This window comes from Bufo gargarizans, chromosome 4 (genome assembly GCF_014858855.1).
Source record: "Bufo gargarizans isolate SCDJY-AF-19 chromosome 4, ASM1485885v1, whole genome shotgun sequence".
Lineage (NCBI taxonomy): Eukaryota > Metazoa > Chordata > Amphibia > Anura > Bufonidae > Bufo > Bufo gargarizans.
In genome coordinates, this window is record NC_058083.1 from 271,931,287 (window position 1) to 271,955,541 (window position 24,255).

At 44.7% G+C, this 24,255-nt stretch overlaps 2 protein-coding genes across 5 annotated transcripts in view; one reads left to right on the plus strand and one right to left on the minus strand.

The window, feature by feature from the left end:
- Positions 1 to 3,619, plus strand: part of ORC3 (origin recognition complex subunit 3) — a 57,659-nt gene extending 54,040 nt beyond the window's left edge. For all 4 annotated transcript variants that reach the window (XM_044292478.1, XM_044292480.1, XM_044292479.1 and 1 more), the window contains 4 exons: positions 20 to 161; positions 757 to 864; positions 1,139 to 1,212; positions 3,476 to 3,619. In XM_044292478.1, the coding sequence (XP_044148413.1) occupies positions 20 to 161; positions 757 to 864; positions 1,139 to 1,212; positions 3,476 to 3,581 (430 nt within the window). In that variant the 3' untranslated portion in view covers positions 3,582 to 3,619. The remainder of the gene's footprint in view (positions 1 to 19; positions 162 to 756; positions 865 to 1,138; positions 1,213 to 3,475) is intronic.
- A 3,234-nt stretch (positions 3,620 to 6,853) lies between these two features.
- Positions 6,854 to 24,000, minus strand: AKIRIN2 (akirin 2). The gene is made up of 5 exons (XM_044291632.1): positions 23,566 to 24,000; positions 11,420 to 11,560; positions 10,540 to 10,683; positions 8,962 to 9,033; positions 6,854 to 7,491 (listed from the first exon to the last, which is right to left on the minus strand). Exons 1-5 carry the CDS (start codon positions 23,738 to 23,740, stop codon positions 7,481 to 7,483), a joined length of 543 nt encoding a protein of 180 aa, XP_044147567.1. The 5' UTR covers positions 23,741 to 24,000; the 3' UTR covers positions 6,854 to 7,480.
- Positions 24,001 to 24,255: the final 255 nt, after the last annotated feature.

Here is a 24,255-nt window from a genome sequence, read left to right on the forward strand (position 1 = left end):
GATTAACTTCCTGTTTCAGAGATTACTTAACCCCTCCGGAAGAGCAGCCGCTGTATGAAGTTGTGTATTTTAGTTCTGCTACCATCCTCCGCAAACACCTGAATGCCGTGCCTCGTATTGCCCTGCACACAGCTCTGAACAACCCTTCAACCTATTTAAAGGTAGCAAGTCCTGTGCCATCTCTATTCAGTAGAATGGTTTAGAAGAGTGGTATTCATACCAAAGGGGTTATACGCCGCAACCACCAAGAAAGAGAGAAGAACTGGCTTTGCACTAGCTGCTGGTCTGCAGCTGGTTGACAGGGTACTGCAGCTTTGGAGTTGAAGCCTGCCCTCCCTCTCTCTGCTCCCCTCCCACCATTTTTGGCCTTCATGTTGCCATCGAGGGGTTTCTCAGAGTTGGGATACAGTGGTAGGGATAGTATGTGGATCATACTCTACCCACCTCTGAACCCGAACCCTAAGAAACCTGTGCCACCACCCGCAACTTGAACAGATATACCAACTTTACCTGCACCTCATACTTTGCAGAGTTAATATATTTGTAGACGTTGAAGGCAGGGCAACAGGTTTTGCCGTTCAGACTGTACAGTGAAAGTTGCGCGCCCACCCACTCACCCGTACTTCTTGTCACTAGGAGGTACTTGCTGTGAAAAGTTTGGGAACCAATGGCTTGGAATATCTTGGCTTAGTGATGGTCATTGTACCTGAAATGTTATATTCAGCAGTAAAACATTGCTCTCTTCTTTTCATTTAGTCCTTGGAAAATGATGGAACCTTGTCCAGTGCAGCTCCTGATATATGCATTGCATACAAGCTGCATCTGGAATGTGGAAGACTCATTAACCTCTATGACTGGTTAGAGGTATGTACATCACCACCCGGTATATAGTCCCTGCTGCTGCATGGGAACCTGGGATTAGCAGTAATATAATGGGTGCCTGTCACGGGGCCCCAAAATAAAGTCAGAAGTAAGGTTTTACCAATGAACAGGGCTACATTAGAGTCCCACTTTTTGCTGATACAATCTATTGTGTGGCAAAGGTAATAAAAAAAAGGATATGAGGTTTTATGACCTGTTCAGATTGGAAGCTGGTTGACTTATGATCCGTTCTCTTGCGTATTGTCTTATTGTGTAGGCATTTGCAACAGTTGTTAACGCTGATGAGGACAGAGATTCGGATTCCCTGAAGCAAGTGGATGATATGACTCAGTATCCTTTTAATTTGTCTGTGTAAAGTGGAGAGAATGTGCAAGTGACAGCTGAACATTTAGAAATGCTGCACATGCGGGGGTACTGTATGTCCTGTGCACAGAACGTGGCCCACTTGGACACGCTCATTTCTGAATATATATGGTAATGGGTAGATGTGAATGAAAGAAACATTACCTAAAGTCATGCAAAATTGAGGAAGAGCCAAAAATGTACTGCTGATATCTATCAGTTCCAAGTCTATTGAACAGAGGACATTCTTCTTATCCCATTGAGCCCAGTGGATCCTAATTTCTAGAAAATGAGACTTCTCTTTTTAATGCAGTGTGTCACCTCCCGAGAGGTCTATTAGGTGCAGTACTACATGAATTATACTGGTGCTGTAGTTTTACATTGCTGTGTGGGTAGGAGTAGAATAGGGTTTGCACATTTACACTAAAACTTTACTCTGCAATACTGTTGTGGATCCTACATTAGGCTACGTTCACATTTGCGTTCAGAGCGGATCCGCTCATATAATGCAGACGATGGACCCGGTCAGAACGGAGCCGTCTGCATTATATTGTAAAAAAAATTCTAAGTGTGAAAGTAGCTTCAGACGGATCCGTCCAGACTTTACATTGAAAGTCAATAGGGACTGATCCGTTTGAAAATTGAGCCATATTGTGTCAAATTCAAACGGATCCGCCCCCATTGACTTACATTGTAAGTCTGGACGGATCCGTTTGCCTCCACACGGCCAGGCGTTCAGGTGTCCGCCTGCTGAGCGGAGCCCAAACGCAGCCAGACTGATGCATTCTGAGCGGATCCGCATCCACTCAGAATGCATTAGGGCTGGACGGATGTGTTCGGGGCCGCTTGTGAGAGCCTTCAAACAGAACTCGCAAGCGGAGCCCCGAACGCAAATGTGAAAGTAGCCTTACTTGTTCTGCACCTTTGTATGAATTACAGAAATCAGCAGGGCATAATTCCACAAGTCCAATTTTCTTCTCACCTCCTTCAGAAAGCTGTGGTATGATGGGTATCATGTAGAACTTTTGTTTGCACTAAACTGAATGACAACCTCATGACTCATCTCAAGTAATCTAAAATCCTATAAAAAGTAGTATGCAAAGTTTCAGGTCCATAAAAATGAATGGCCCAAGTCTCTATTGGGGTGCCCGAGACTATTATCATGAGGAGTGCAATTTACTAAATCTTAAACCAGTATATTAAAAGGGGTATTCTGTTTTTTATGTTTAAATTTTATTTTTTTATATATAATAGGAAATCATACCATTTTCTAATATACATGTATTTAAAATTCTACTATATAACTTTCTTATATAAATGGTATAGCCCATGTATCAGTCCTATTTAATGCATCCATGGCCTAACTGAAAAATGGCATCAGTCGTGTGACACCTCTTACGCCCTGACATTCAGTAAGCAGAGTTATATGATATACATGTGCTGGGTCAGCACACCTGACACATTCATGTGATAATAGGACTAGTGGTGGAATAATGATTTTTATTGTGGTTATTACAGTAACTACATCATTGTGTGCCAGTCTGTAGTAATTTCTAAAATGGCTGCCTGTCTATAAGTGATGTTGTCATGTTAATAAAGTTTAGTATAAAAAACACACACAGATCTGCTTCTACACTGACAAACATAAGGTGCTGCAGGAAGTAGTACTGTATATAGTGTATACGTTCTGCTCCTCCGTGCACAACTATTCACCTGTTAGATATCTGGGCAGTTAACTGAAAGCCAGGTCACCTCATACTTGTGAGGGGCACATGACTAAGGCCATGTTTAGTCCTATCCAACTCTCCTATGGATGCATTTTACAGGACTAAATGGACTGTAGCATTTTTTTTTTCTTTAGGTAGAGGTAAATGCATGGATATAGTAAAGGTCTTCAAGTAAAATTTTAATCTTTAAAACTGACACAAGAAATGGCAGCCTTAATAAATTCCCCGTGTGCATTGCCCATTGTGTGTAACATGTAAATGACGGCATTTTATAATGCAGATTTATTGCAAGAGTACCTTTTATTGTCTTAATTAACGCCAAAGCTAACTCTGAGGTAAAAGCATTACCAGGCATGAGGAGAAAAATGTCAGTGTCCCAATAGTGTTCCCTATAATCAGAAACCCATAACTTGGTGATGTTGTATGTAAAATCGTAGATGTTTTTATCAACTGAAACCATTTCTTCTTTTCTAATTCACAATCCACTGTTTCACCATTCAGAACATCCTTAACCAGCTTCTCAGCGCTCGTTTCATCAGAGCGGTTTCTGAGCTGGAGCTCCTTGGATTTGTAAAGCCTACAAAGCAGAAGACTGACCATGTGGCAAGGCTGACCTGGGGTGGATGTTAACTTGAATATCTTTGAAAACTGTCAATAAACTTAAACTGAATGTATTGTATGTAATGGTGTTTATCCAACTTTTTACATGGCTACCTGTCTCTAGGTGATGTTGTCAATAGAGTTTAGTGTTAAAGAAAACTAACGACACATCTGTTTCTACACAGACACGATGAGATGCTTCTGCAGGTAGTAGTACTCTGGATCCTTCTGCTCCTCAGTGCTCTATTTATTACCTGTTAGATTCCTGAGCAATTAGCTGGGTCACACGACTGTCACCATGTTCAGTCCTAACGTTCTCTACTATGGCTGCATTTTATAGGACTAAAATGGACCATACTATTTTGTATTCTTTAGAGATGGTACTGTATGGATATAGTAAAAGGTCTGCAAGCAAAATTATTTATGCTAGGGACTTGTTCAACGTCCTTCTCAAAGATGTAATTATTAAAACTGGAAAATCTCTTAAGAGGAATGCAGAACATTCAAGGCAGTGGCCAACCACTTATTGTATTGGGTGGTGGAAATTCATAAGACCAGAAATATAAATATATATATATAAAACTAGGACATCCCTCTGAATTTTGAAGTAGATTTGTGCTAACCTATTTTGGACTACCTTCACAAAAATAGTACCAAAAAAAAAAAAACAGGAGCAGGAAGTACAGCACTCAGTACTGTACATCATTATGTGAATAAACCGTGGGTAAAGTCAAGCCATATATTTTTCCTCCTCCAAAGGAGCTGTCCAAAATGAAAAGTTGGACTCAGTTGCCTATAGCAACCAATCTAAGTTCTACTTTACACAAGTTTGATAAACAACCCCCATAGTGTATGACACAGGGCCAGACTAGAACTGTAATTTAACCCTGCCACTTGAAAGCACAGGTCCTCGTGCTGTGTGAATGTGAAAATGTTTGTAGGTTACTGGTAATAGTTTATAGAAAAAAAAAAAATTATATCTATCTGACAGACCTGGAATTTGAATCTCCCTCCAGGAAACTTTTGATGGGAGGCCCCCCATGATCTCCTTTACTCATAGTCAATCACATGCACTCTAAACATCTGTAATAATGGGACAGGAGCAGGTGGATGATACTGAGTCGGCACAGTAAAATTAAAGCCGGGAGCGCACACTACTAAATGGGTGGGTGATGAGTCCTCCGCTGGAGGACATATGACGATACCATGGCCAGCCCAGCCACTACAGAAGATGATGCAACCACAAACTAGCAGCAAAGCAGGGGGTTAGAAAGAAAAGTAATTTAAACGATGGAAAGATTAGATAATACAGTAAGGAAATATAAAATACCAAGTGCCAAACCCCTTCAACCCTTACATGTACCATGACGTAACTATACCTTGTTAATTCAGTGTAGGTGTATGGAGCAGGCTCATGCACTCTCCCTGCTCCACACACAGTGCCGACACCAGGATAGCAGATAACTTCAACCCCTCAGATGCCGCTGTCAATAGCAACCGCAGCATATATGAGCTCCCAATTTGTTGCTCTGACAGCCTGGGGCCTTGTGAAGGCTCACAGGCCTGGTCATTGCAAGCTGCCTGAAAAGCAGTGAGCTAGGCAGGCTGTGAAAATCCAAGACTGCACTACTATTGTACTGCACTCTTTAGAACAAGTGATCACAAGATTGCGTGTACAAGTCCCCTAAAGGGACTAAAAGTACATTAAAAAAAGGTTTAAAGGGAGTCTGTCACCACAATTTGCCCTTATAGACCACTTACATAGCACTATAGCATAACTATAGATCAGTCAAATGGTACCTTTGTCTTTTTGTTTGGATGTTCACCAGGGGCAAAGGTACCATTTGACTGATCTATAGTTATGCTACAGTGCTATGTAAGTGGTCTATAAGGGCAAATTGTGGTGACAGACTCCCTTTAATAATCACTCCCTTTAATAATCACCCCCTTTCCCAATTATATATAGAAAGAAAAAACAGGTATTGCCATGTCCAAAACAAAATTCTTAAATAATAAAAATTCCAGTTTTTTGGGGGTTTCTTTTAAAAAAAAAATATATTATTCCAAGGGTCAATGCGATTCCAAGTTAACATTTTACTACTATGAAAAACATTCCTCTTTGCATCCCCATATTCTGACAAACTGCTTCCACACATTATATATAAACCCCCCCCCCCCCAAAAAAATATTTTTCAATACAAGATATGGCAAGTTAAATGGTGCCGTTAAAAATTGTCCAAGAACAAGCCCTCATATGGCTATAAAAAAATAAAAATAAAAAAAAGTTTAGGGCTCAGGCACACGACTGTCCACATCTGATCCACATTTTTTCAATGGGACCGCTAAATGTGGCCAGTGTGCTGTCCGCATCTATATGTCTGTTCCACGGCACCCGCAAAAACATAGAACATGTCCTATACTTGGCCATAAAGGATAAGCACAGGAGGTTCCGCAAAATGCACATGGCCGGTGTGTGCAATTTGCTGACCACAGAATCTTAGAAAGTACAAAGGGAACTCAAAAAAAAAAAATGTTAAAAACAGGCTTTGTCCTGAAAGGGTCAAAGCTGAATAGTGGCCTAGAAATTGTGTAGGATCTGGAGTTTTTTGTTCGAATATTTGGCCCTCAGACTATGTGATCCCAATGAACATTTCAATAACTAAATTTTCATAGTATGAACGCAAAAATGCAATTGTGCCTACTAGACAGCGTTATATGCCAAGTCAGGGAAATGGCTTACCTCTGCCATCTACTAGTTCAGCTATTCAGGGGCAAAAAGATACTCATTACTACAGGCCTCATTTCGGGAACTCCCACCACTGGCCTTTTGTACTCATTTAATGGGTATAACTGCCAATATAGGGAATCTGCCATAATTCTTAGCATAACCTATGGCACAGCTACCAGATCTCCCAGTCGTTCAGTCACTGGACTTATAAGGTGTACTGCTGAAGCGAGTGACTGGCTGCAGCAGTCACATGTCAACGTGATGTCACTGCTGCAGCCAGGAAAACCAGAGCATTAGGGAAGGATCCATCAAGAAAGTACTTTATTCTCCACTGCAGGCAGATCCGAAGTGTTGTCCAGTTTCCTCCTGGAACAGAACAACCCTATAATTCAGCTCCAACAGGATCTCCATATAGTGTTCCAATATAAAAGGGAACATGGTACTGGCGTAGTAATGATAGTCATGCCACTACTGTAATAATTTCCCCCATATACACACGCCCTAAAAAGGAGTAAGCCCAGTTCTGAATATTTGCTGTACAGTCATTACCTTCGGAACATATTGGGAAAAAAAGTTTTTGTACATTTTTTATTTTCCAACTAAATTCCAGTACTACAAGGCAGTTAAACAATGAAAGACAGAAAAAAAATGCATTAAACATTTGTTAAAGACGGATAGAATAAATAAAAACTACAAAACAAGTAATCAAATCCGTTTTACTTCCCCCACAAAAGTTCTTTAAAATGCACATGCCCTATTTACTTTTTCCAGAGTCAGAGCTGATAAATGTCATTTAAAAAAAAAAAAGTCCCATTGCTTACGTCACCGTTCTGACAGTGGACGCTGCGTTTGTAGTGAACTGTTAAAAGTTATCAAGAAGACTGATTTCTACAACAGGTACAGGGCATGTTCCTGAACACCAGCTTTTATCCATTTTAAAACATTAACAAAAAGAAGCCAGATTTCAATGATACAGCAATGAGGCCACTGGTATATTAGTACAGGTAGCATAGATCCACATCCAGGTGGCACTGACATCAGGGAGCACTCGAAAACCAGTTGCTGCATAAGAGTGGTTGCCACTGACAGAAGCTTGAAATAAGCTGTGTTCACGGGGTAGGGAAATATGGCCTTGCTGCAATTCATAAGTAGGACATCTTGCAGCAACATGGGAGAACAGCCGGGAGAGGCGAGGACCGATTCATGAGACATCTGCAGAGAAAAGGAGACCGTTATAAACTCAGACAAATTTACATCACTCAGCAATAACCTAAAAATCCAGACACCAGATAAGCAGGAGTCACCCCCTGCTGGCTCCAGTGTGCAGATGTGCATCACAAGTTAAAGGGTTTCTGTCACCTATTAAGCTAGCTGACATTAGTGATGTGCTTATGTCAGCTAAACCTAACCAGCCTATTCCTACTTTTATCTATGCCCCCATTACATCAGAAATCTAACTTTTATAATATGCCAATTAGCCTCTAGGTACAAGGGGCATTGCCCCTGCTCCTAGAGGCTCCGTTCTCCCACCTCTGGCCACGCCCTGCTACACTAGATTGACAGTGCCAGGCAGTCTTCACCTCCAACTGCCGGCACTGGGGAAATCTCGCGCAGTTCAGTACTGGGTGCAGCCGGCAAGCGCCCTTCACTAAATGCGCCTGCGCCCAATACTGAACGGGGTGGCGCAGGTGCGAGAGTTACATAGCGGACAGGGCCGGCAGTAGGAGACCAACGCTGCCTGGCCAGGCAGGGTGCGGCAGATGGAGCCTCTAGAAGCAGGGGCAACATAGAGGCTAATTAGCATATTATCTAAGTTAGATTTCTGGAGTAACGGGGGCATAGATAAAAGTAGGAATAGGCTAGTTAGGGTCAGCTGACATTAGCACGACGCTAATGTCAGCTATTTTAAATAGAGTTAATTCTGGTGACAATCCCTTTAACAGTGCTTTAGTATAGCAAATTATGGATGTCTCTAGGGGTGCCAAGATGTGGCTGCCCATGTACTAATCCCAACTGTTCCACTTCAATCACGTACTGTATTTTTCACCCTATAAAAGACACTTCACTGGGGTGAATACTAATGAGCGCTCCGATTATACAAGCGCTCATTAGTGCAGGGGAGCTCTGTATTCTCAGTCTTCTCCTGCATGCTCCTCACACTGTGCTGTCGGCGCTCTCTGAACTCACACAGTGCAACATCGGGTCACAGTACAGCGCGGAAGGAAGGCCAGGAAGAGCACTGGATCTCAGGAGCGCCAGCGGTGTCCAGAGCAGGTGGTCACAGCTAATAAAAGGCAAGCTAGCTGTCCACTTTACTTTTTTGGGGGGACATGACAGTTCCCATTTACAATGCAATACTGTTTTTGTAGCAATTCCCTTACATCACTGACTTATGGCGCCATTGTGTATTTCCATGTTGCTTATTCGTTTATGCTTGTCCCAGTGGTATCCCTGCCTCTAATGTATAATTAATAGTATTGGTCTGCCAATCTACCTCAGTTACTTTCCAAAGAGGGCTGGCTGCATTAGATAAGATTTTACCCCACGCTTGTGCATATGTTGCCTGGCACCTAATCCACATTCACTCAGACAGATGCCATGTTCTCTTACTATCCCATCCATACCCCTCAGTCAGAAATGAGCAATCTTACTAGACCTAAAGGTTCATTTTCTCATACTTACAGCTAGCAGGCTGCTCTCCATATCGTCGCATAATCTGGTCATGCGTGAACTTCACAAAAGCATCATATTGTTCTAAAAGAGTAATGGGAGGTCATCACAATGTGATCCTCAGAGCAAACTTTAGTACATACGTATGGCTCAGAAGAGAACTTGCATTTCACAGATGCAGAGATATCCATCTATCTACACAATTTTCTAAAATAATACTTTATACAGTGTATATGTTCAGCTCCACAGTCTGGGCAGTTAACTGAAAGCCAGGTTACAACTGACTGATGCCATGTATAGTCCTGCATTTTACAGGACTAAGGCCTCTTTCACACTTGCGTTGTCCGGATCAGGCGTGTACTCCACTTGCCGGAATTACACGCCGGATCCGGAAAAACGCAAGTGTACTGAAAGCATTTGAAGACGGATCAGTCTTCAAAATGCTTTCAGTGTTACTATGGCACCCAGGACGCTATTAAAGTCCTGGTTGCCATAGTAGAAGCGGGGAGCGGTATACTTACCATCCGTCATAGCGCCCCATGCGATCACGTCATCCATGCGCCTGGGGCGCCCTGACGTCACTCTGGAGCGCCCGGGGAGCCGCACGGACGGTAAGTATACTGCTCCCCGCTCCCCACTACACTTTACCATGGCTGCCAGGACTTTAGCGTCCCGGCAGCCATGGTAACCATTCAGAAAAAGCTAAACGTCGGATCCGGCAATGCGCCGAAACGACGTTTAGCTTAAGGCCAGATCCGGATCAATGCCTTTCAATGGGCATTCATTCCAGATCCGGCCTTGCGGCAAGTCTTCAGGATTTTTGGCCGGAGCAAAAAGCGCAGCATGCTGCAGTATTTTCTCCGGCCAAAAAACGTTCCGTTCCGGAACTGAAGACATCCTGAACAGGATTCTTCTGGCATAGAGCCCCGACGACGGAACTCTATGCCGGAAGACAATAACGCAGGTGTGAAAGAGCCCTAAAACTGGCATGCCATTTTTTTAGGTAGAGACTACTACATGGATGTAAAGGGCTGTGAGCAAAATTTTAAATACATTACAAAAATTGTTCAAGATTCTATTCTCTAAATAAAGAAATGTTATCATTAAATCAGGAATACCCTTTTAATTCTCTTTTGGTTTCAGATATCCTGAGTAGGGTTAAGCAAAGTGGGTTCAGACAGAACCCAATTCGTAATAATATGCGCTTGTCTAGTCTTGCGCCCAGACTTAGTTTCTGCACATATATTAATGTTTAAACATCTGAACGTGTTTGTGGCTCATTTATTCGGATTTTGAAACCCTAATGTATGCGCAGAAAACTAACGGTCCGGGCACAAGACTAAAATAAATACTAAATAAGTCTCGCGTTACTGGTGGTGATAAGATTGCCTCAGTGGAGCCCATACGTTGTAACGCTGTACAGAGCGCATGTTAATAACGAAGTTTTGGAGCTAATCCTGAGCAGAGGGGCACCAGATGACCAGCCTAATACATATAAAACCTGTTACTCCATGAATAACAGTATGACTATGGGGGTTTTTCTACCAATAGCCATTATGTAAGAATCATGGGGCATAAGACTAATCATACCTGCCAGTTTTGTGGTCAAAATTTCTTCATATTCTTCACGAACTTTATCTTCTCGTTCTTTTAGCAGACGTTCACATATCATTCCAACCTGCCTCAGAGTAAACAGTGGCTGCTCCTTCCTCAGTGGTGATGCGGATGATGTGCCTGTAATGAAAAGAACAATGCTCAGCTTTAAATGCACAATATAATGCGAATTTCGAAAATTGCCCATGGCATAGGGTCAGCTCATTCTCATCAATTAACCCTTTTACGATGGCAGTTTTACATTTTCAGTTTTTCCTCTGCTCTTTCCAAGAGCTGTACGTTTTACTTGTCTATATGGGGGCTTGTTTCATTTTTTCAATGAATCATTTCATTTTTAAATTTAGTTTTTTACAGCGTTCACTGTCCATTAAAATGAAATATATAATCTCTGGCGTCGCATTACAGACCTGGATAAGACTGTTCCATTGTGGGTCAGCCGTTACGTTCCGCAAAATACAGAATGCACACGGCCGGTATCTGTTTTGGAAATCCGCAACTTATGGACCACAAGACAGTACTAACTGCAGAGGTCAGACTGAACTCATGCAGGTACAGCGTGATGTCGGGAGAAGAGGGAGACTGTGAATGTCACACATTTAAAGTGCAAAGAACAAGGGCCGAACAGCTTTTTTTCTCCTCATTACCAACACACAAAAAAAAAAAAGCTAGTAAAGGTTAGTTCTATGTACCCCAAAACACACAAAAGTCTACCAGCAACAGGTGACGGTCTTGGCCTCAGTCAGGCACTTGGTCAGCCAGTAAGTGACCACTCATGTAACGTCTATGTCTCAAAGTCAAACTTTCCCTGCAGAGACCAACTAAGCAGTTACCAACGGGCTCATGGCCGTTTACTTACCGGGTAGATTTTGACCCACAGGCAAAAACTGATGTGACTGGCCTTCAGAGGAGCAGGGCTCGGTCTGCTGAAAGCTGCTTTCTAGATGTCTTCTCTTCTGCATGCGCTTATACTCCTGCTTTATGTTGTAAAGGATTTGTTCTGCAAAGAAAGTAAAACCTGGGTTACTCCAACACCTTACACCCAAATAGTCACAAGGGTTTAAAGGGGTTGTCCAGGATAAACACTTTTTTTTCTTACAAAAACACTTTACTCACTATTAATAGAGGTTTCAAGGTCCCCCCAGAAGATTTTATGTATTTTTCCGACTTCAGCCGGGCTCCGACAGTCCCCCACTGCTTGTTGACATCTGTTTATGTATGCAGTAACTTCTTGCCGCACTGCCTTCTGGGTCCCAGCGCAGAGCAGCACCGTGTGATTTCTGGTGTCTGTCTGCTCCTCCGTGCATCCGCCCCCCTAATTCATATGCCGCCTCCTTCATTGATAATAAAGCGCCCTGCCCAGTGACTTCACCGGACCAGAGGGACGTGGCTTAGAGCGGTCTGTTACCGCCCATCCATGAACTGTGAATAATTACTGTGGGCGACGGTGACGTGGAAGAGGCTTCGCTCTGCAGAATGGGACCCGTCACTGATTCTTAAAAAACCGGCACTTCCGGCTGAGGTTTTGTGAATTACAAATGGGGCATCAGAAATATGTTAAAGGTAGGACAGGTATTAACGTAATATTTAGGGGACTGCTGTGCACATACAATATAATGTCCCCAATCCCAAACAACCCCTTTAACTTCGCTGCTCTCCAGCATATTCACAATCATAGCTGCAGCTATCTAAGGCCTCATGCATACGACCATATTTATTTTGCGGTCTGGAAACCACGGTTATACAAAATACGGATACTGTGCGCATCCAGCAATATGCTGCGCCCTGTTGTAAAAATGCCTAAAGAATAGGACAGGTTCTAGTTTTTGTAGGTCGAACATGGGGCACTGTCCGCATGTTTTGGGGCCCTATTGAAATTAATGGGTCTGCATCCGATCCACAAAAAATGCGGATCAGATTCAGAAATAAAATAGAGTCATGTGCAGGAGGCACATGTAAAGCATACATAGTCTAGCCCAAGAGCCAACTAGATGGCCATCTAGGAAGACGCAGATTCGAAGCGTAGGCTGGCTAAAAGGGCTGTGGGATAGGAACTATATTTAAAAGGAACCCGTCAGGTTGAACAGGGAAGCTGAGCTGCGGCAGGATGAGCAGATTGATATGTAGTTTTACGGGAAAATATTCAGTATTTTACACATTTCTATTCTTGCTCATTCTTTGAAGTCAGGGAGGCGGTCCCATCAGTGATTAAAGGCCTGCGCTCTATGGCTGTTATACAAATGAATGATAAAACTACATATTAATCTGCTCAGCTCCTTCTGCTCTATACCATGCTGCCGGTAGCTTACATTGCATTTTTATGGCGACAGGTTCCCTTTAATATCTGGATGAGGAATGCCCAACTTGCGGCCCTCCAGATGTTGCAAAACTAGAACTCCCAGCATGCCCAGAAAGCCTACAGAATGGCATGCTGGGAGTTATAGTTTTACAACACCTGGAGGGCCGCCGGTTGAGCATTCCTGATATGGATTAAAGTGTGGCATTTATGGTTTCCCGCCAGTGCCTTTGGATTACAGACTTGCTCTCCCATGTCTAGCGCACCATACATGGACCTCTGCAGAAACAGGCAAGCTGATTATTTCTAAGGGCCAACTAGATGTTCTAGACAGTCATGGGATGGGTTGAGATTAATAGTGCAGCATTATAGCAGGAGGGAATAGAGAAGTAGCTTACACCCAAGTGTCACTGCTTATCCCACAATCCATGTTTACAGTAGAAGACATTAGGGAAGATTTATTAAAACTAGTGTAAAGCAAAACTGGCTTTGTTGCCTATAGCAACCATCCAGATTCCACCTTTCATTTTCCAAAGTTGCTTGGAAAAATGAAAGCTGGAATCTGATTGGTTGCTTTGGGCAACTAGGCCAGTTCTACTTTACACCAGTTTTGATAAATCTGTCCATGTGTATACCCTGCTGATATCTGCTCAATTGTCAGATGAGGCTTATACCTTCAAAGCAAAAGGAGGCACTCCACCTCCGTTCACAGGTTGCATAGTCTTTATGGCATACAATATGTTCATGTCTGACGTATAGCCCAAATGCCCCGTGTACAGAGGCACAACAGGTACCAACTTCTCAAGCCGGGCAGGAAGTTACTGCAAAGACGTCAGCCAGACAATTGCGCAAGTGCTGTAACCACAGCTCGTGACCAGTCCTCTGCTGGAAATGAGACATACCACATCCCTACACGCCTAGTGCCATACTGGGAGAACTTGACATGTCAACATGCACCACAGCAGAAGTCTTCTGCCGTCTACAACCACCAGAGGATCATAGGGCCAGCTTCAGTTGCTGGGCTACATGAGAGAATTGTGGTACTTTTCTGTAATATGGGCTTTATGCATCTCCAATGTTAGAGGTTCTCCATACAAATTTGTGAGGAAGAAATGTGGCATCTAGAGAATATATTGCTTCACGTAGGCACAGAGCACTACGGGTCTTAGCTTGTGCTGCTATACAGGGTCCTGGCACGGGGGCTCTAAATACATGAGCTTTAAAGTGCCTCTGTCACCAGGACTAACCCTATTAAAACAGGCATACTGCCTGGTAGGGCTCATCATGCTGATTAAAACTATACATTTCTTTTCTCTGTATGTCAAGTAGCTGCAGAGATATCTGCTTTTGGATTCATATGTAAACGAGAAGTTTGAGCACCAGGGGGAGGGGCTTAATCCTTTGAGCACCAATTTGTAAAACCCTCTGTGCTCTGAACATGCCCCCCTCCCCTTGGTTGACAAGGTTACACAGCAGGCAAAGCTGTGTGCTAGCATGTAAACCTCATATACTCTATGTACTATAGCTTCACCTGCAATGGCCAACCTCCAGCTGTGGTAAAACTACAACTCCCAAAATGTAAACTTGCTTGGCTGTTCTCAACTCCATAGAAATGAATAGTGTGTGCTGGAGTTGTAGTTTCACCAGAGCTGGAGTGCCAGAGGTTAGCCATCACTGCCCTAGACTATAATGGGGTCCGTTAGGTTTCCACTCGGAGGAAGAGTTTTGAAGTGGAGACACAAGTCCTGCATACACGACTCTTGTCTCCGCTTCGAAAATCTTCCTGTAAGCGGGAAACTGAATAGACCCCCCATTATAGTCTATGGGGCCCGTAGGCTGTTATGTGCCGAATCCGCACTTGCTTGCGGATGCTTGCGATTTTCACGCAGCCCTATTCACTTTTGTGGGGCCTGTGTTGCGTGAAAAAATGCACAAAATGGAGCTCGCTGCGATTTTCACGTAAGGCACAAGTGATGCGTGAAAATCACCGCTCGTGTGCACAGCCCCATAGAAATGAATGGGTCCGGATTCAGTGCGGGTGCAATGTGTTCACCTCACACATTGCACCCACGTTGAAAACTCGCCCGTGTGAAAGGGGCCTAAAGGGGTTCTCCGGGAATTAAGAAAATAAAAATACTTAAAGGGGTTGTCTCACCTTCTGCCTTCCCGGCATCTCTGCGGGCTTAGTTCTGGGCTTCTCCTCCTGACAGTAACCCTTGCCTCTCCATAGATCACTGCACACTATTATCTCTATATATTTGCATAGAGAGATGAGTGGGTCCCAGCAAGCAGTGATGTCTGTCTCCTGATGAGGTTACCAGGAGACAGATAGGACCGCTCTGCCAGCCACTGTAGGAAACCTTCAGGTCAGATCTGAAGCTTTCCTACAGTCATCTTTCACAAGATGACAGCCGGCACTTGCAATCTGTATATTACATGTTACACTATTTACCCTCCTAGCATAACTGAAGAGAACAGCTTCAGGGCTGTTCTGTAGAAGAACGAGGTGGCCAGGTGCAGGAGCTAATCCAAGAATACATACCAGGTGGCCGGGGACGGAAGCGAATGCACAAACACTGGCCTCTATGTACACTCGCTCCCGGCCACCAGAAAGGCCAGATATTTATCTCCAAGAAAGCGCGGCCACCACAAGTATATTCCAGCGGTGGCCGTAACCCCTAGAGACGAGCGGGGTCTAAAGGAAGCTATAATGAAAGAAAAGGGGAAAGAGAAGCCATATAGAAAACAAAGTACATTACAAAGTGACTGAAAATAACATCAAACACAACTAACTATCAGGTGAGACAACCCCTTTAACCCCTTCCCGCCCAGTGCCATACTAGTACTGTGCAGCGAGAAGTGACTTGCCACCCAGTGGCGTACTATTACGGCCCGCTGATCGATCGGGTGCAGGAGCTGTGCCCGCCCGATCAGCTCCAGGGGACCAGCTGTTCCCGTCGGCATCGGTGAAAACCCCGATGCCGGAGCATTAACCCCCCCCTATATGCTGCTGTGGCGGGGACCCAATGGGTGAGAAGGAAGCCTGATGCTGTGTAGAGGCTGCCTAATGCCTTGCACGGCATCGGGACCTTCCTTCTACTGGGAGATCCAGCCCCAGACTGGGTCTCCTAGGCAACCTGTTAGTGTATTACTCTGTATACACTAACAGGCAATGCATTACAATACAGATGTAATTCATTGCAGAGGGGTTCAGACCCCCAAGAGTTAGTCATAAAGTTAAAAAATATATATATTTATAGAGCCGGTCGTTACGGACGTGGCGATACCTAATGTATCACATGATCCACCCGTCCGATAAATACCATAAAAAATATATAAATAATAAAAACCTGTGTCAAAAAAAGCCATTTGTCACCTTACATCACAAAAAGTGCAACACCCAAGCGATCAAAAAGGAGTATGTCCCACAAAATTATACCAACAAAACTGTCACCTAATCCCGAGGATAAATATTAGGTATTGCCACGTCGGTAACCAGCTCTATAAAAATATCCCATGACCTAACCCCTCAGGTGAACACCTAAAAAAAATAAGTGCCAAAAAAGCCATTTTGTCACCTTACAGCACAAAAATTGCAACACCAAGCGATTAAAAAGGCATATGCCCCCCCAAAATAGTACCAAACAGTCACCTCATCCCGCAAAAAAGGAGACCCTACCTAAAACAATTGGTTAAAAAATAAAAAAAAGCTATGGCTCTCAGACTATGGAGACAAAAAATATTTTTTGGGGTTTCAAAAAGGCTATTGTGTAAAACTTAAATAAGAAAAAGTAGACATTCGGTATTGCCACGTCCGTAACGATCTGCTCTATAAAAATATCACATGACCCAACCCCTCAGATGAACGATGAAAATATAAAATAAAAACTGCCAAAATTAAAAAAATTTGGGTCAACTTGCCCCATAAAGTGTAATAACGAATGATAAAAAAAAAAAAACACATGTACCCAAAAATGGTACCAATAAAGACGTCAACTATTCCTGCAAAAAAAAAAAAGCCCCTGCACAAGACTAACGGTAGAAAAGAAAAAGGCATTTAGAAAATGGAGACCAATGTTATTTCAAAAATGCTTTATGTAAAACTGAAACAAAGTAAGTAGACTTATTCGATATCATTGCATCCGTAGCAACCTGCTCTATAAAAATAACACATGATCTAACGTCAGATGAATGTTGTAAAAAATAAAAAACTGTGCCAAAACAGACTTTTTGGTTACCTTGCCTCACAAAAAAAACATAATAGAGCAATTAATAATCATATGTACCCCAAAATAGAACCAATAAAACTGGCATCCTATCCCCTAGTTTCCAAAATGGGATCACTTTTTGGGAATTTCTACAGTAAGGGTGCATCAGGGGGGCTTAAAATGGGACATGGCATCTAAAAACCAGTCCAGCAAAATCTGCCTTCCAAAAACCATATACATATGAGCTTCCATTGATCCATTTATAGTAGGTATAATACCACTTGAATTTAGAATGAGCCCCATTTCTCAGGTTTACTGCTTATATGTGTGTGCAGCCATTTTTTTTTATTATTAATTATGTTTGCTTTATGGATATGCACCTATGACTATGAATAAGCCAGTCTAAATTTTCTAGTAATATATTTCCAAAAACCATATGGCGTTTGTTCATCTCCATATTCCTTTAATTCTTGTGGAACACCTAAAGGATTAACAAAGTTTGTCAAATCTGTTTTGAGTAGCTTGAGGTGTGTTGTTTCTACAATGGGCTAATTTATGGGTGGTTTCCACTATGTAAGCCTCGCAAAGTGACTTCAGACTAGGGATCGACTGATTATCGGTTTCACCGATATTATCGGCCGATAATTAGGATTTTGACCGTTATCGGTATCTGCATCTATTTTGCCAATATTCCGATAGCGTATGGGGAACACAGATCGCGCTGCTGACAACGCTCTCCGTGTTCCCTCAGCAGCAGCACAGGGGAGAAGGAAGCAGTGTCTCCTCCCCCTGTGCTGCTGCTGCCAATGAAAGGACAGGGGACAAGAGGGGGGGAGGAGCTATGGCCACTGCGCCACCAATGAAGAGGAATCTCTCATTTATTCATATACAGGAGGCAGGAGCTGGCTGCGCAGGATCACATAGCCGCCTCCCGACCTCTATGAGCAGTAGCTGCGATCCGCGGCCACTGAGGGGTTAACTACAGCAGATCGCAGCTACTGCTCATAGAGGTCGGGAGCCGGCTAGGTGATCCTGCAGCCAGCTCCCGCCTCCTGTATATGAAGAAATTAGAGATTAAGCTTCATTGGTGGCGTAGTGCGCGCCCCCCCCCCCCCCCAAGCCCCCCAGTATTAGACATTGGTGGCAGTGTGCCCCCTCCCTCCCCCCCCAGTATTAAGCATTGGTGGCGCAGTGCGCCGCCCCTCCCCCCCAGTATTAAGCATTGGTGGCGCATAGGGCCCCCCCACCCCAGTCGCAGTGCGCCCCCCCCCCCCCCCACAGGATCCCCTCTCCCCTGCTCCTCCGATCGGAGCCCCAGCAGTGTAATGCTGGGGCTCCGATCGGTTACCATGGCAGCCAGGATGCTACTGAAGCCCTGGCTGCCATGATAAGCTCCATGCTGCTGTGTGCACAAAGCACAGAGCAGCAGGGACAGTGTGAGCTCCTATTCACCCTGATAGATCTCTATCAGGGTGAATAGGACAAGTCCCTAAGGGGGCTAAAAGTTAGTTAAAAAAAAAGTTACAAAAATAAAAACACCAAAATATTAAATATAAATGAAAAAGAAAGATTTACCAAAAAAAAAAAAATACACATTAACAATAAACATTATTTTCCAGCAGATTTGTGGGAATTTTTAATTTTTTTTTCAAAAATGAAAATTCCCAGAATATCGGTATAAATTATCGGCTATCGGCCTGAAAGTTTACAAATTATCGGTCCTAAAAAAAATATTAAAAAAAAAAAAAATGGTGTCCGCCTGCTGAGCGGAGCGGAGGCTGAACGCCGCCAGACTGATGCAGTCTGAGCGGATCCGCATCCATTCAGACTGCATCAGGGCTGGATGGAAGCGTTCGGGTCCACTCGTGAGCTCCTTCAAACGGAGCTCACGAGCGGACAGCCGAACGCTAGTGTGAAACTAGCCTAACAAAGTAGACATATGGGGAATGTTAAGTAATAAATATTTTATGAGGTATCACTTTCTGTTTTAAAAGCAAAGAAATTGAAATTTTGAAGTTTATTTATGAAAAAAAATCCCAAATTTACCAAAAGGTGAAATATATTGTCTCAAATTTATGACTATTTTGAAGTACAATGTGTCACAAGAAAATCTCAGAATGGCTTGGATAAACAAAAGCGTTCCAAAGTTATTACCACATAAAATGACATTTGCAAAAAAATAAAATAAAAAAGGCCTGGGCAGGAAGGTTGAAACTGTCCCAAGGTAGAAAGGATTAAATATAACTATTATAAATATATTCTCAAATACCTTTCATTATTTATAATTGCTCCAGTTTTGTCTAAGGGAGCAATCATTAGGAGAAATAAAATGGCCGCTTTCACATTAGTACACACAAAACCTGTCCTGACCACACAGGAGGACAAGTTACTTCACAACACTGAGCTAAACAGCTGCCTCCTCCTCTCTACTTGTCAGGGATTATCATGATAGAACTTCAGGTGAATCTCTGGGGAATTTAGTTCATGAGGAGACATGAAGTACAGAGAGGACAGACAGGACAGACTGTGGTAATGGAGGCTGCATACAAGTGCTGCTGCTGCTCATTAGTCACATCCCCACCCTCCTCATCTCCATTCCCACAGAGATTCACCTGTATTCAGGATCATGATTCCTGACAAACAGAGCAGAGAGAAGGATGAGGCAGCACTATGGCTCATTGTGGTGAAGTATCTGGTCATCCCGTGTGATTAGGACAAGTTTTGTGTGTACAAATAGGACGGCAGCCATTTTATTTCTCCTAATGATTGCTCCCTAGACAAAACAAGCCATTCTAAGTAATGAAAGGTATTTGTGAATATATTTATTATGAAATATTATAGAAGTATTTGTATTAATTCCTGGAGAACCCCTTTAACATCAAGCTATAGCATTACCACAGAGAAGTATTTTTCCCCCTTATAAGCTAACAGACATTACTGGGGTCTGTATAATCATATTGTGCTTGTGATAGATACGCTTTCTGAGCAGATCTGAATGTGGTGAAGCTATAGTACATGGAGTATATGACATCTACTTGCTAGCACACAGCTCTGCCCCCAGCATGTCAGAGCCCCCTCAATCAAGGGCAGAGCACAGGGGGTGTTACAAAGCAGTGCTCAAAGGTTTCAGCCCCGCCTCCTGGCGCTCAAACTTCTCATTTGCATATGAATAACCCCCCCCTAATAAACAAACGTGCTAGCCTAGCCCAATGCTGTAAAACCGCTTTACATACAGGAAATTCTGACCACTTCGTGGGGGTGGAGTGGACATATTACTGTGGATCCGGCCAAATGCATCTAGCGCAGTCCTGAAATGCCATTAATAGTCCTGGTGCTAGAATCGCAACCAACCACCACAATATAACATGTACTGCTGCACAATGACCCCAGGCGAGTGCCATGGGACTGCAGCGACTGCACTCCTCTATGTGAGAACGGCTTCCCCTAGTATACAGCAGTCCTGTGGCCTCCATTACCAACCAGATGTAATGGTCATCCATGGACGCACAGACCAGCACAATATCAGACATCCATTACTGCTTGACCTTTTCTGCTTCATAGACATGGCAGCTGCAGCAAAATGTACATGTTGTACATAGACAACATGGTGGGTGCAGATACAGGGGGGCAGATACTACCCTGACTGGCTGCGGATCAGGACGATCACCAGGCATGTGCTGCCGCCAACATCGGAATCCCCTTTGACTTGCAGCTGGTCGCGTGAAAGCCCCTTTAAACAAGTGCACATATCATACCATGTAATAGGACCTTGGGCTCTGATGACTCCGGTTTTCTAGGTTTGAATACTCCCCTACATAAACCCTACCCTGGCTGGCTGGCTGGCTAGATTAGATAGATTAGAATAGAATAGATAGATCTATATATTTTTTTTTAGATCTGTACAGATTAGGCTGTCACACTTGCGTTTTGTGAGGATCCATCATGGACAGATCCGTTCAGATAATACAACCACATGCATCCGTTCAGAACGGATCCGTTTGTATTATCTTTAACATAGCCAAAACTGATCCGTCTTGAACACCACTGAAAGTCAATAGGGGGGGGCGGATCCGTTTTCTATTGTGCCAGAGAAAACAGACCCGTCCCCATTGACTTACATTGTGTGCCAGGACGGATCCGTTTGGCTACGCTTCGTCAGGCAGACAGAAAAACGCTTTGGTGTCCGCCTCCAGAGCGGAATGGAGACTGAACGGAGGCAAACTGATGCATTCTGAGGAGATCCTTTTCCATTCAGAATGCATTAGGGCAAAACTGATCCGTTATGGACCGCTTGTGAGAGCGCTGAACGGATCTCACAAACGGAAAGCCAAAACGCCAGTGTGAAAGTAGCCTTATAAAAGATGACGCTATTTACAATATTTTTCAGCCTATAAGACACTTTTTAGCAAGAAAAATAAATAAAAGTCTTGCACCTTACAGTCCGCAGCCATAGTGGGCCAGAACCCCTGACTGCTTCCTACCACCTCACTGGCATACACCAGAACTGAAGCCGGCATCAATGTGCCTGCCTACCTGAGGGGTCAGCGATGCTGGATGGTCTCTGGCATCCTGAAGTCCAGGTAGTCCTCAGAAGACACCTAGATCATGATCATGGAGCTGCCCCGGCTGAAGGCAAGCTCTCGGAGTGAGGCGGATTGAGTCCAACATGCCTAACCTCTATGGCTTGCCATTGCCCTGGGCAGCTCTGCGACAACGACCTAAGCGTCTGAGGCCTGCGCCTCCAAGACTGCCTGGACTTCAGGATGTCAGAGACCACACAGCATCACCACCCTCTGGGCAACAACGCTCAGCCAGGTGGGCAGGCTTCAGTTCCGATTTATGCCAGCTAGGCTGTAGGAGGCTAGTGTAGATGATTGTGTATGTAAGAGATTTATAAGTAGCAGAGCCGTGTTTGTCAGGTGTGTATGCAGCTGTGCTGACATGGACACCTACACTCCATTAAACCACTAGGGAAGTTCTCATTTTCTGGCGTCTAAACCTGGGCTGCGTCTTATAGTGCAGAACACACAGTAAGGTTACTTCCACACTGGCGTTAGTCTTCCCTGGCAGAGGAACAGCCTGCCAGAGCCGTACTACCATTTGCACGCGTGTGCGTCCGGAATTCTGCCCGGCCCCAGTCACTATAATGGAGACTGGGCGGAGACTTCATTATGCACCATAATCCCCAATATCTCCACAGAGACTCCAAACGTCTGTATTTCCCGATCTGGGAGGGTAAAGCCCTGCCCTCAGGTGTCGCTCCCGCACGCTAACCCCGACCTGTGTACACAACACCCCGTCATGACGCATAAAGGCCACAAATATACAGCAAACATTTGGTTGGTTCTTTCAGAAGTGTGCGAACACAACCGCCAGCGTGATCGCAGGTGACTTTAGGAGTAAGACCCTTCCGTAGATTTCACTCTGAAGACGCCTCCAGAGACGGTATACTATTAACAGGCCCATCCTGGGAGGTACGTGGTCCTGTGTAATGCCTATAACCTTGCCCACACAAGGGACGACCCCTTTAGCCGCTATAAACCCTCATCCGCACTGAAGTCACTGGCGTGTGAATGCGGCATAAGGCAAACCGGTGCGTGGATTTCAGTAGTGTCCAAAACAGGAGCTCTCTGTGTCAGTCAGCATGCACCGGAGCACCAACTGGCGGGTTTACATTAGGGGCTCAGTAAGGCTACTTTCACACTTGCGCCAGAGGAATCCGGCAGGAAGTTCAGTCGCCGGCAAAACGCATGCCAACTGATGGCATTTTAAGACTGATCAGGACCCTGATCTGTCTTACAAATGCATTGCAAGAACTGATCCGTCTGTCATACTGACCCGTTTCGACCCCCCCATTATTACCGGTCTGCGAAGGACGGATCCGGCATTCTGATATTTTGAATGCCGGAACCCACACTAATACATTCCTATGGAAAATAATTCCGGATCCAGCATTCAGACAAGTCTTCCGGAGATAAAAGCGCAGCATGCTGCGGTAGATGCCCCGAGGTACGTTTTTGTGGCAGTTTGTCAGCCTCCTATGGCTAGGATAGGCCATGACTAGGTGATCAGAGGGAGACCCCCACTGATCCAGTGGTGATGCCCCTTTCCTTGCCCAGCACTCCATTCTCAGAATCAGTGGGGGGCCCAGACCCCGACCAGTAGAGAGGGGGCTGCACCAGTGGCCTCCTGGTCTACAAATAGGACCCCCGAAACTATAAGAGGGCCCGACTTGTAGGAGAAGTGACCATGGTATGTCACCATGACAACACCCGTTATGCAGCCACCCTCCACCTCGGGGCCAGCTGTGTTGGGGGAGGAGTGCTCCTTTATTGTTTCACTCATCACTGGTAATTACTGGGGGAACAAAAGCCATTACATTCCCAATCAACGAAAGGCCGAACAGACTCGGCACAGGGCCCGCGAGGGGAAGCACCCCCTCCCCCAGTACATGCATGCCCCCCACACTGCCCATCATCCATCCGCCACACAAGGCCCTACCTGCGGTCAACCGGGAGGACACCTCCCCGAAGGGTGACGGCTCCATACGGAGGTATTTCTGTGGGGAGGAAGCGGAGGGGGACAGGGGCGCGCATCGCCTTCTCTTCGGGGAGGCCGCCGGGCTGAGGAGCGGGTCAAAGTCGATAGTCCTTTTAAGGGTGGCTCCACAGGCCATGTCCGGGCCGGCAGGATGTCACTCGGCTTCACACTGGGCTCCGCTCCCTGGATGGCCCGGGCTCCGGCAGTCCCCCCTCGTCGGTGCCGGAGAGGTATCAGCTTCTTCTGGGGCGCTGAGCTGCGGGGCTGAGGCGGATGGCTCGGGATGCTGCACCAGCTCAGGACGCCGCCGTGCGTTACCAGGCTCGGTCTCCTTCCCTCTGCTCGCAATATGGCGTTAACAACAACGCCACTGATTCATTCTCGCACCATCAAGCACCGGGGCCGCCCAGAGGCTTCTGGGAAAGCGGGTTCACGCCAGGGCGCTATCTAGTCCACAGCGCGAGGAGGGAACTACAATATCCGTCATGCAACGCTTCGAGAAAGTCGCTTCCGTATTTGAATTTAAATCCCAGTAGTTGTTTTGAAACTTGTACTCTGGTGAGCGGACATGGACACTGCTAGTTTTAGTTCAGCTTTGGCCATTTTTCCAACTCTTAAAAATACATGGGTTTCATTGGCTTTAAAAAATAA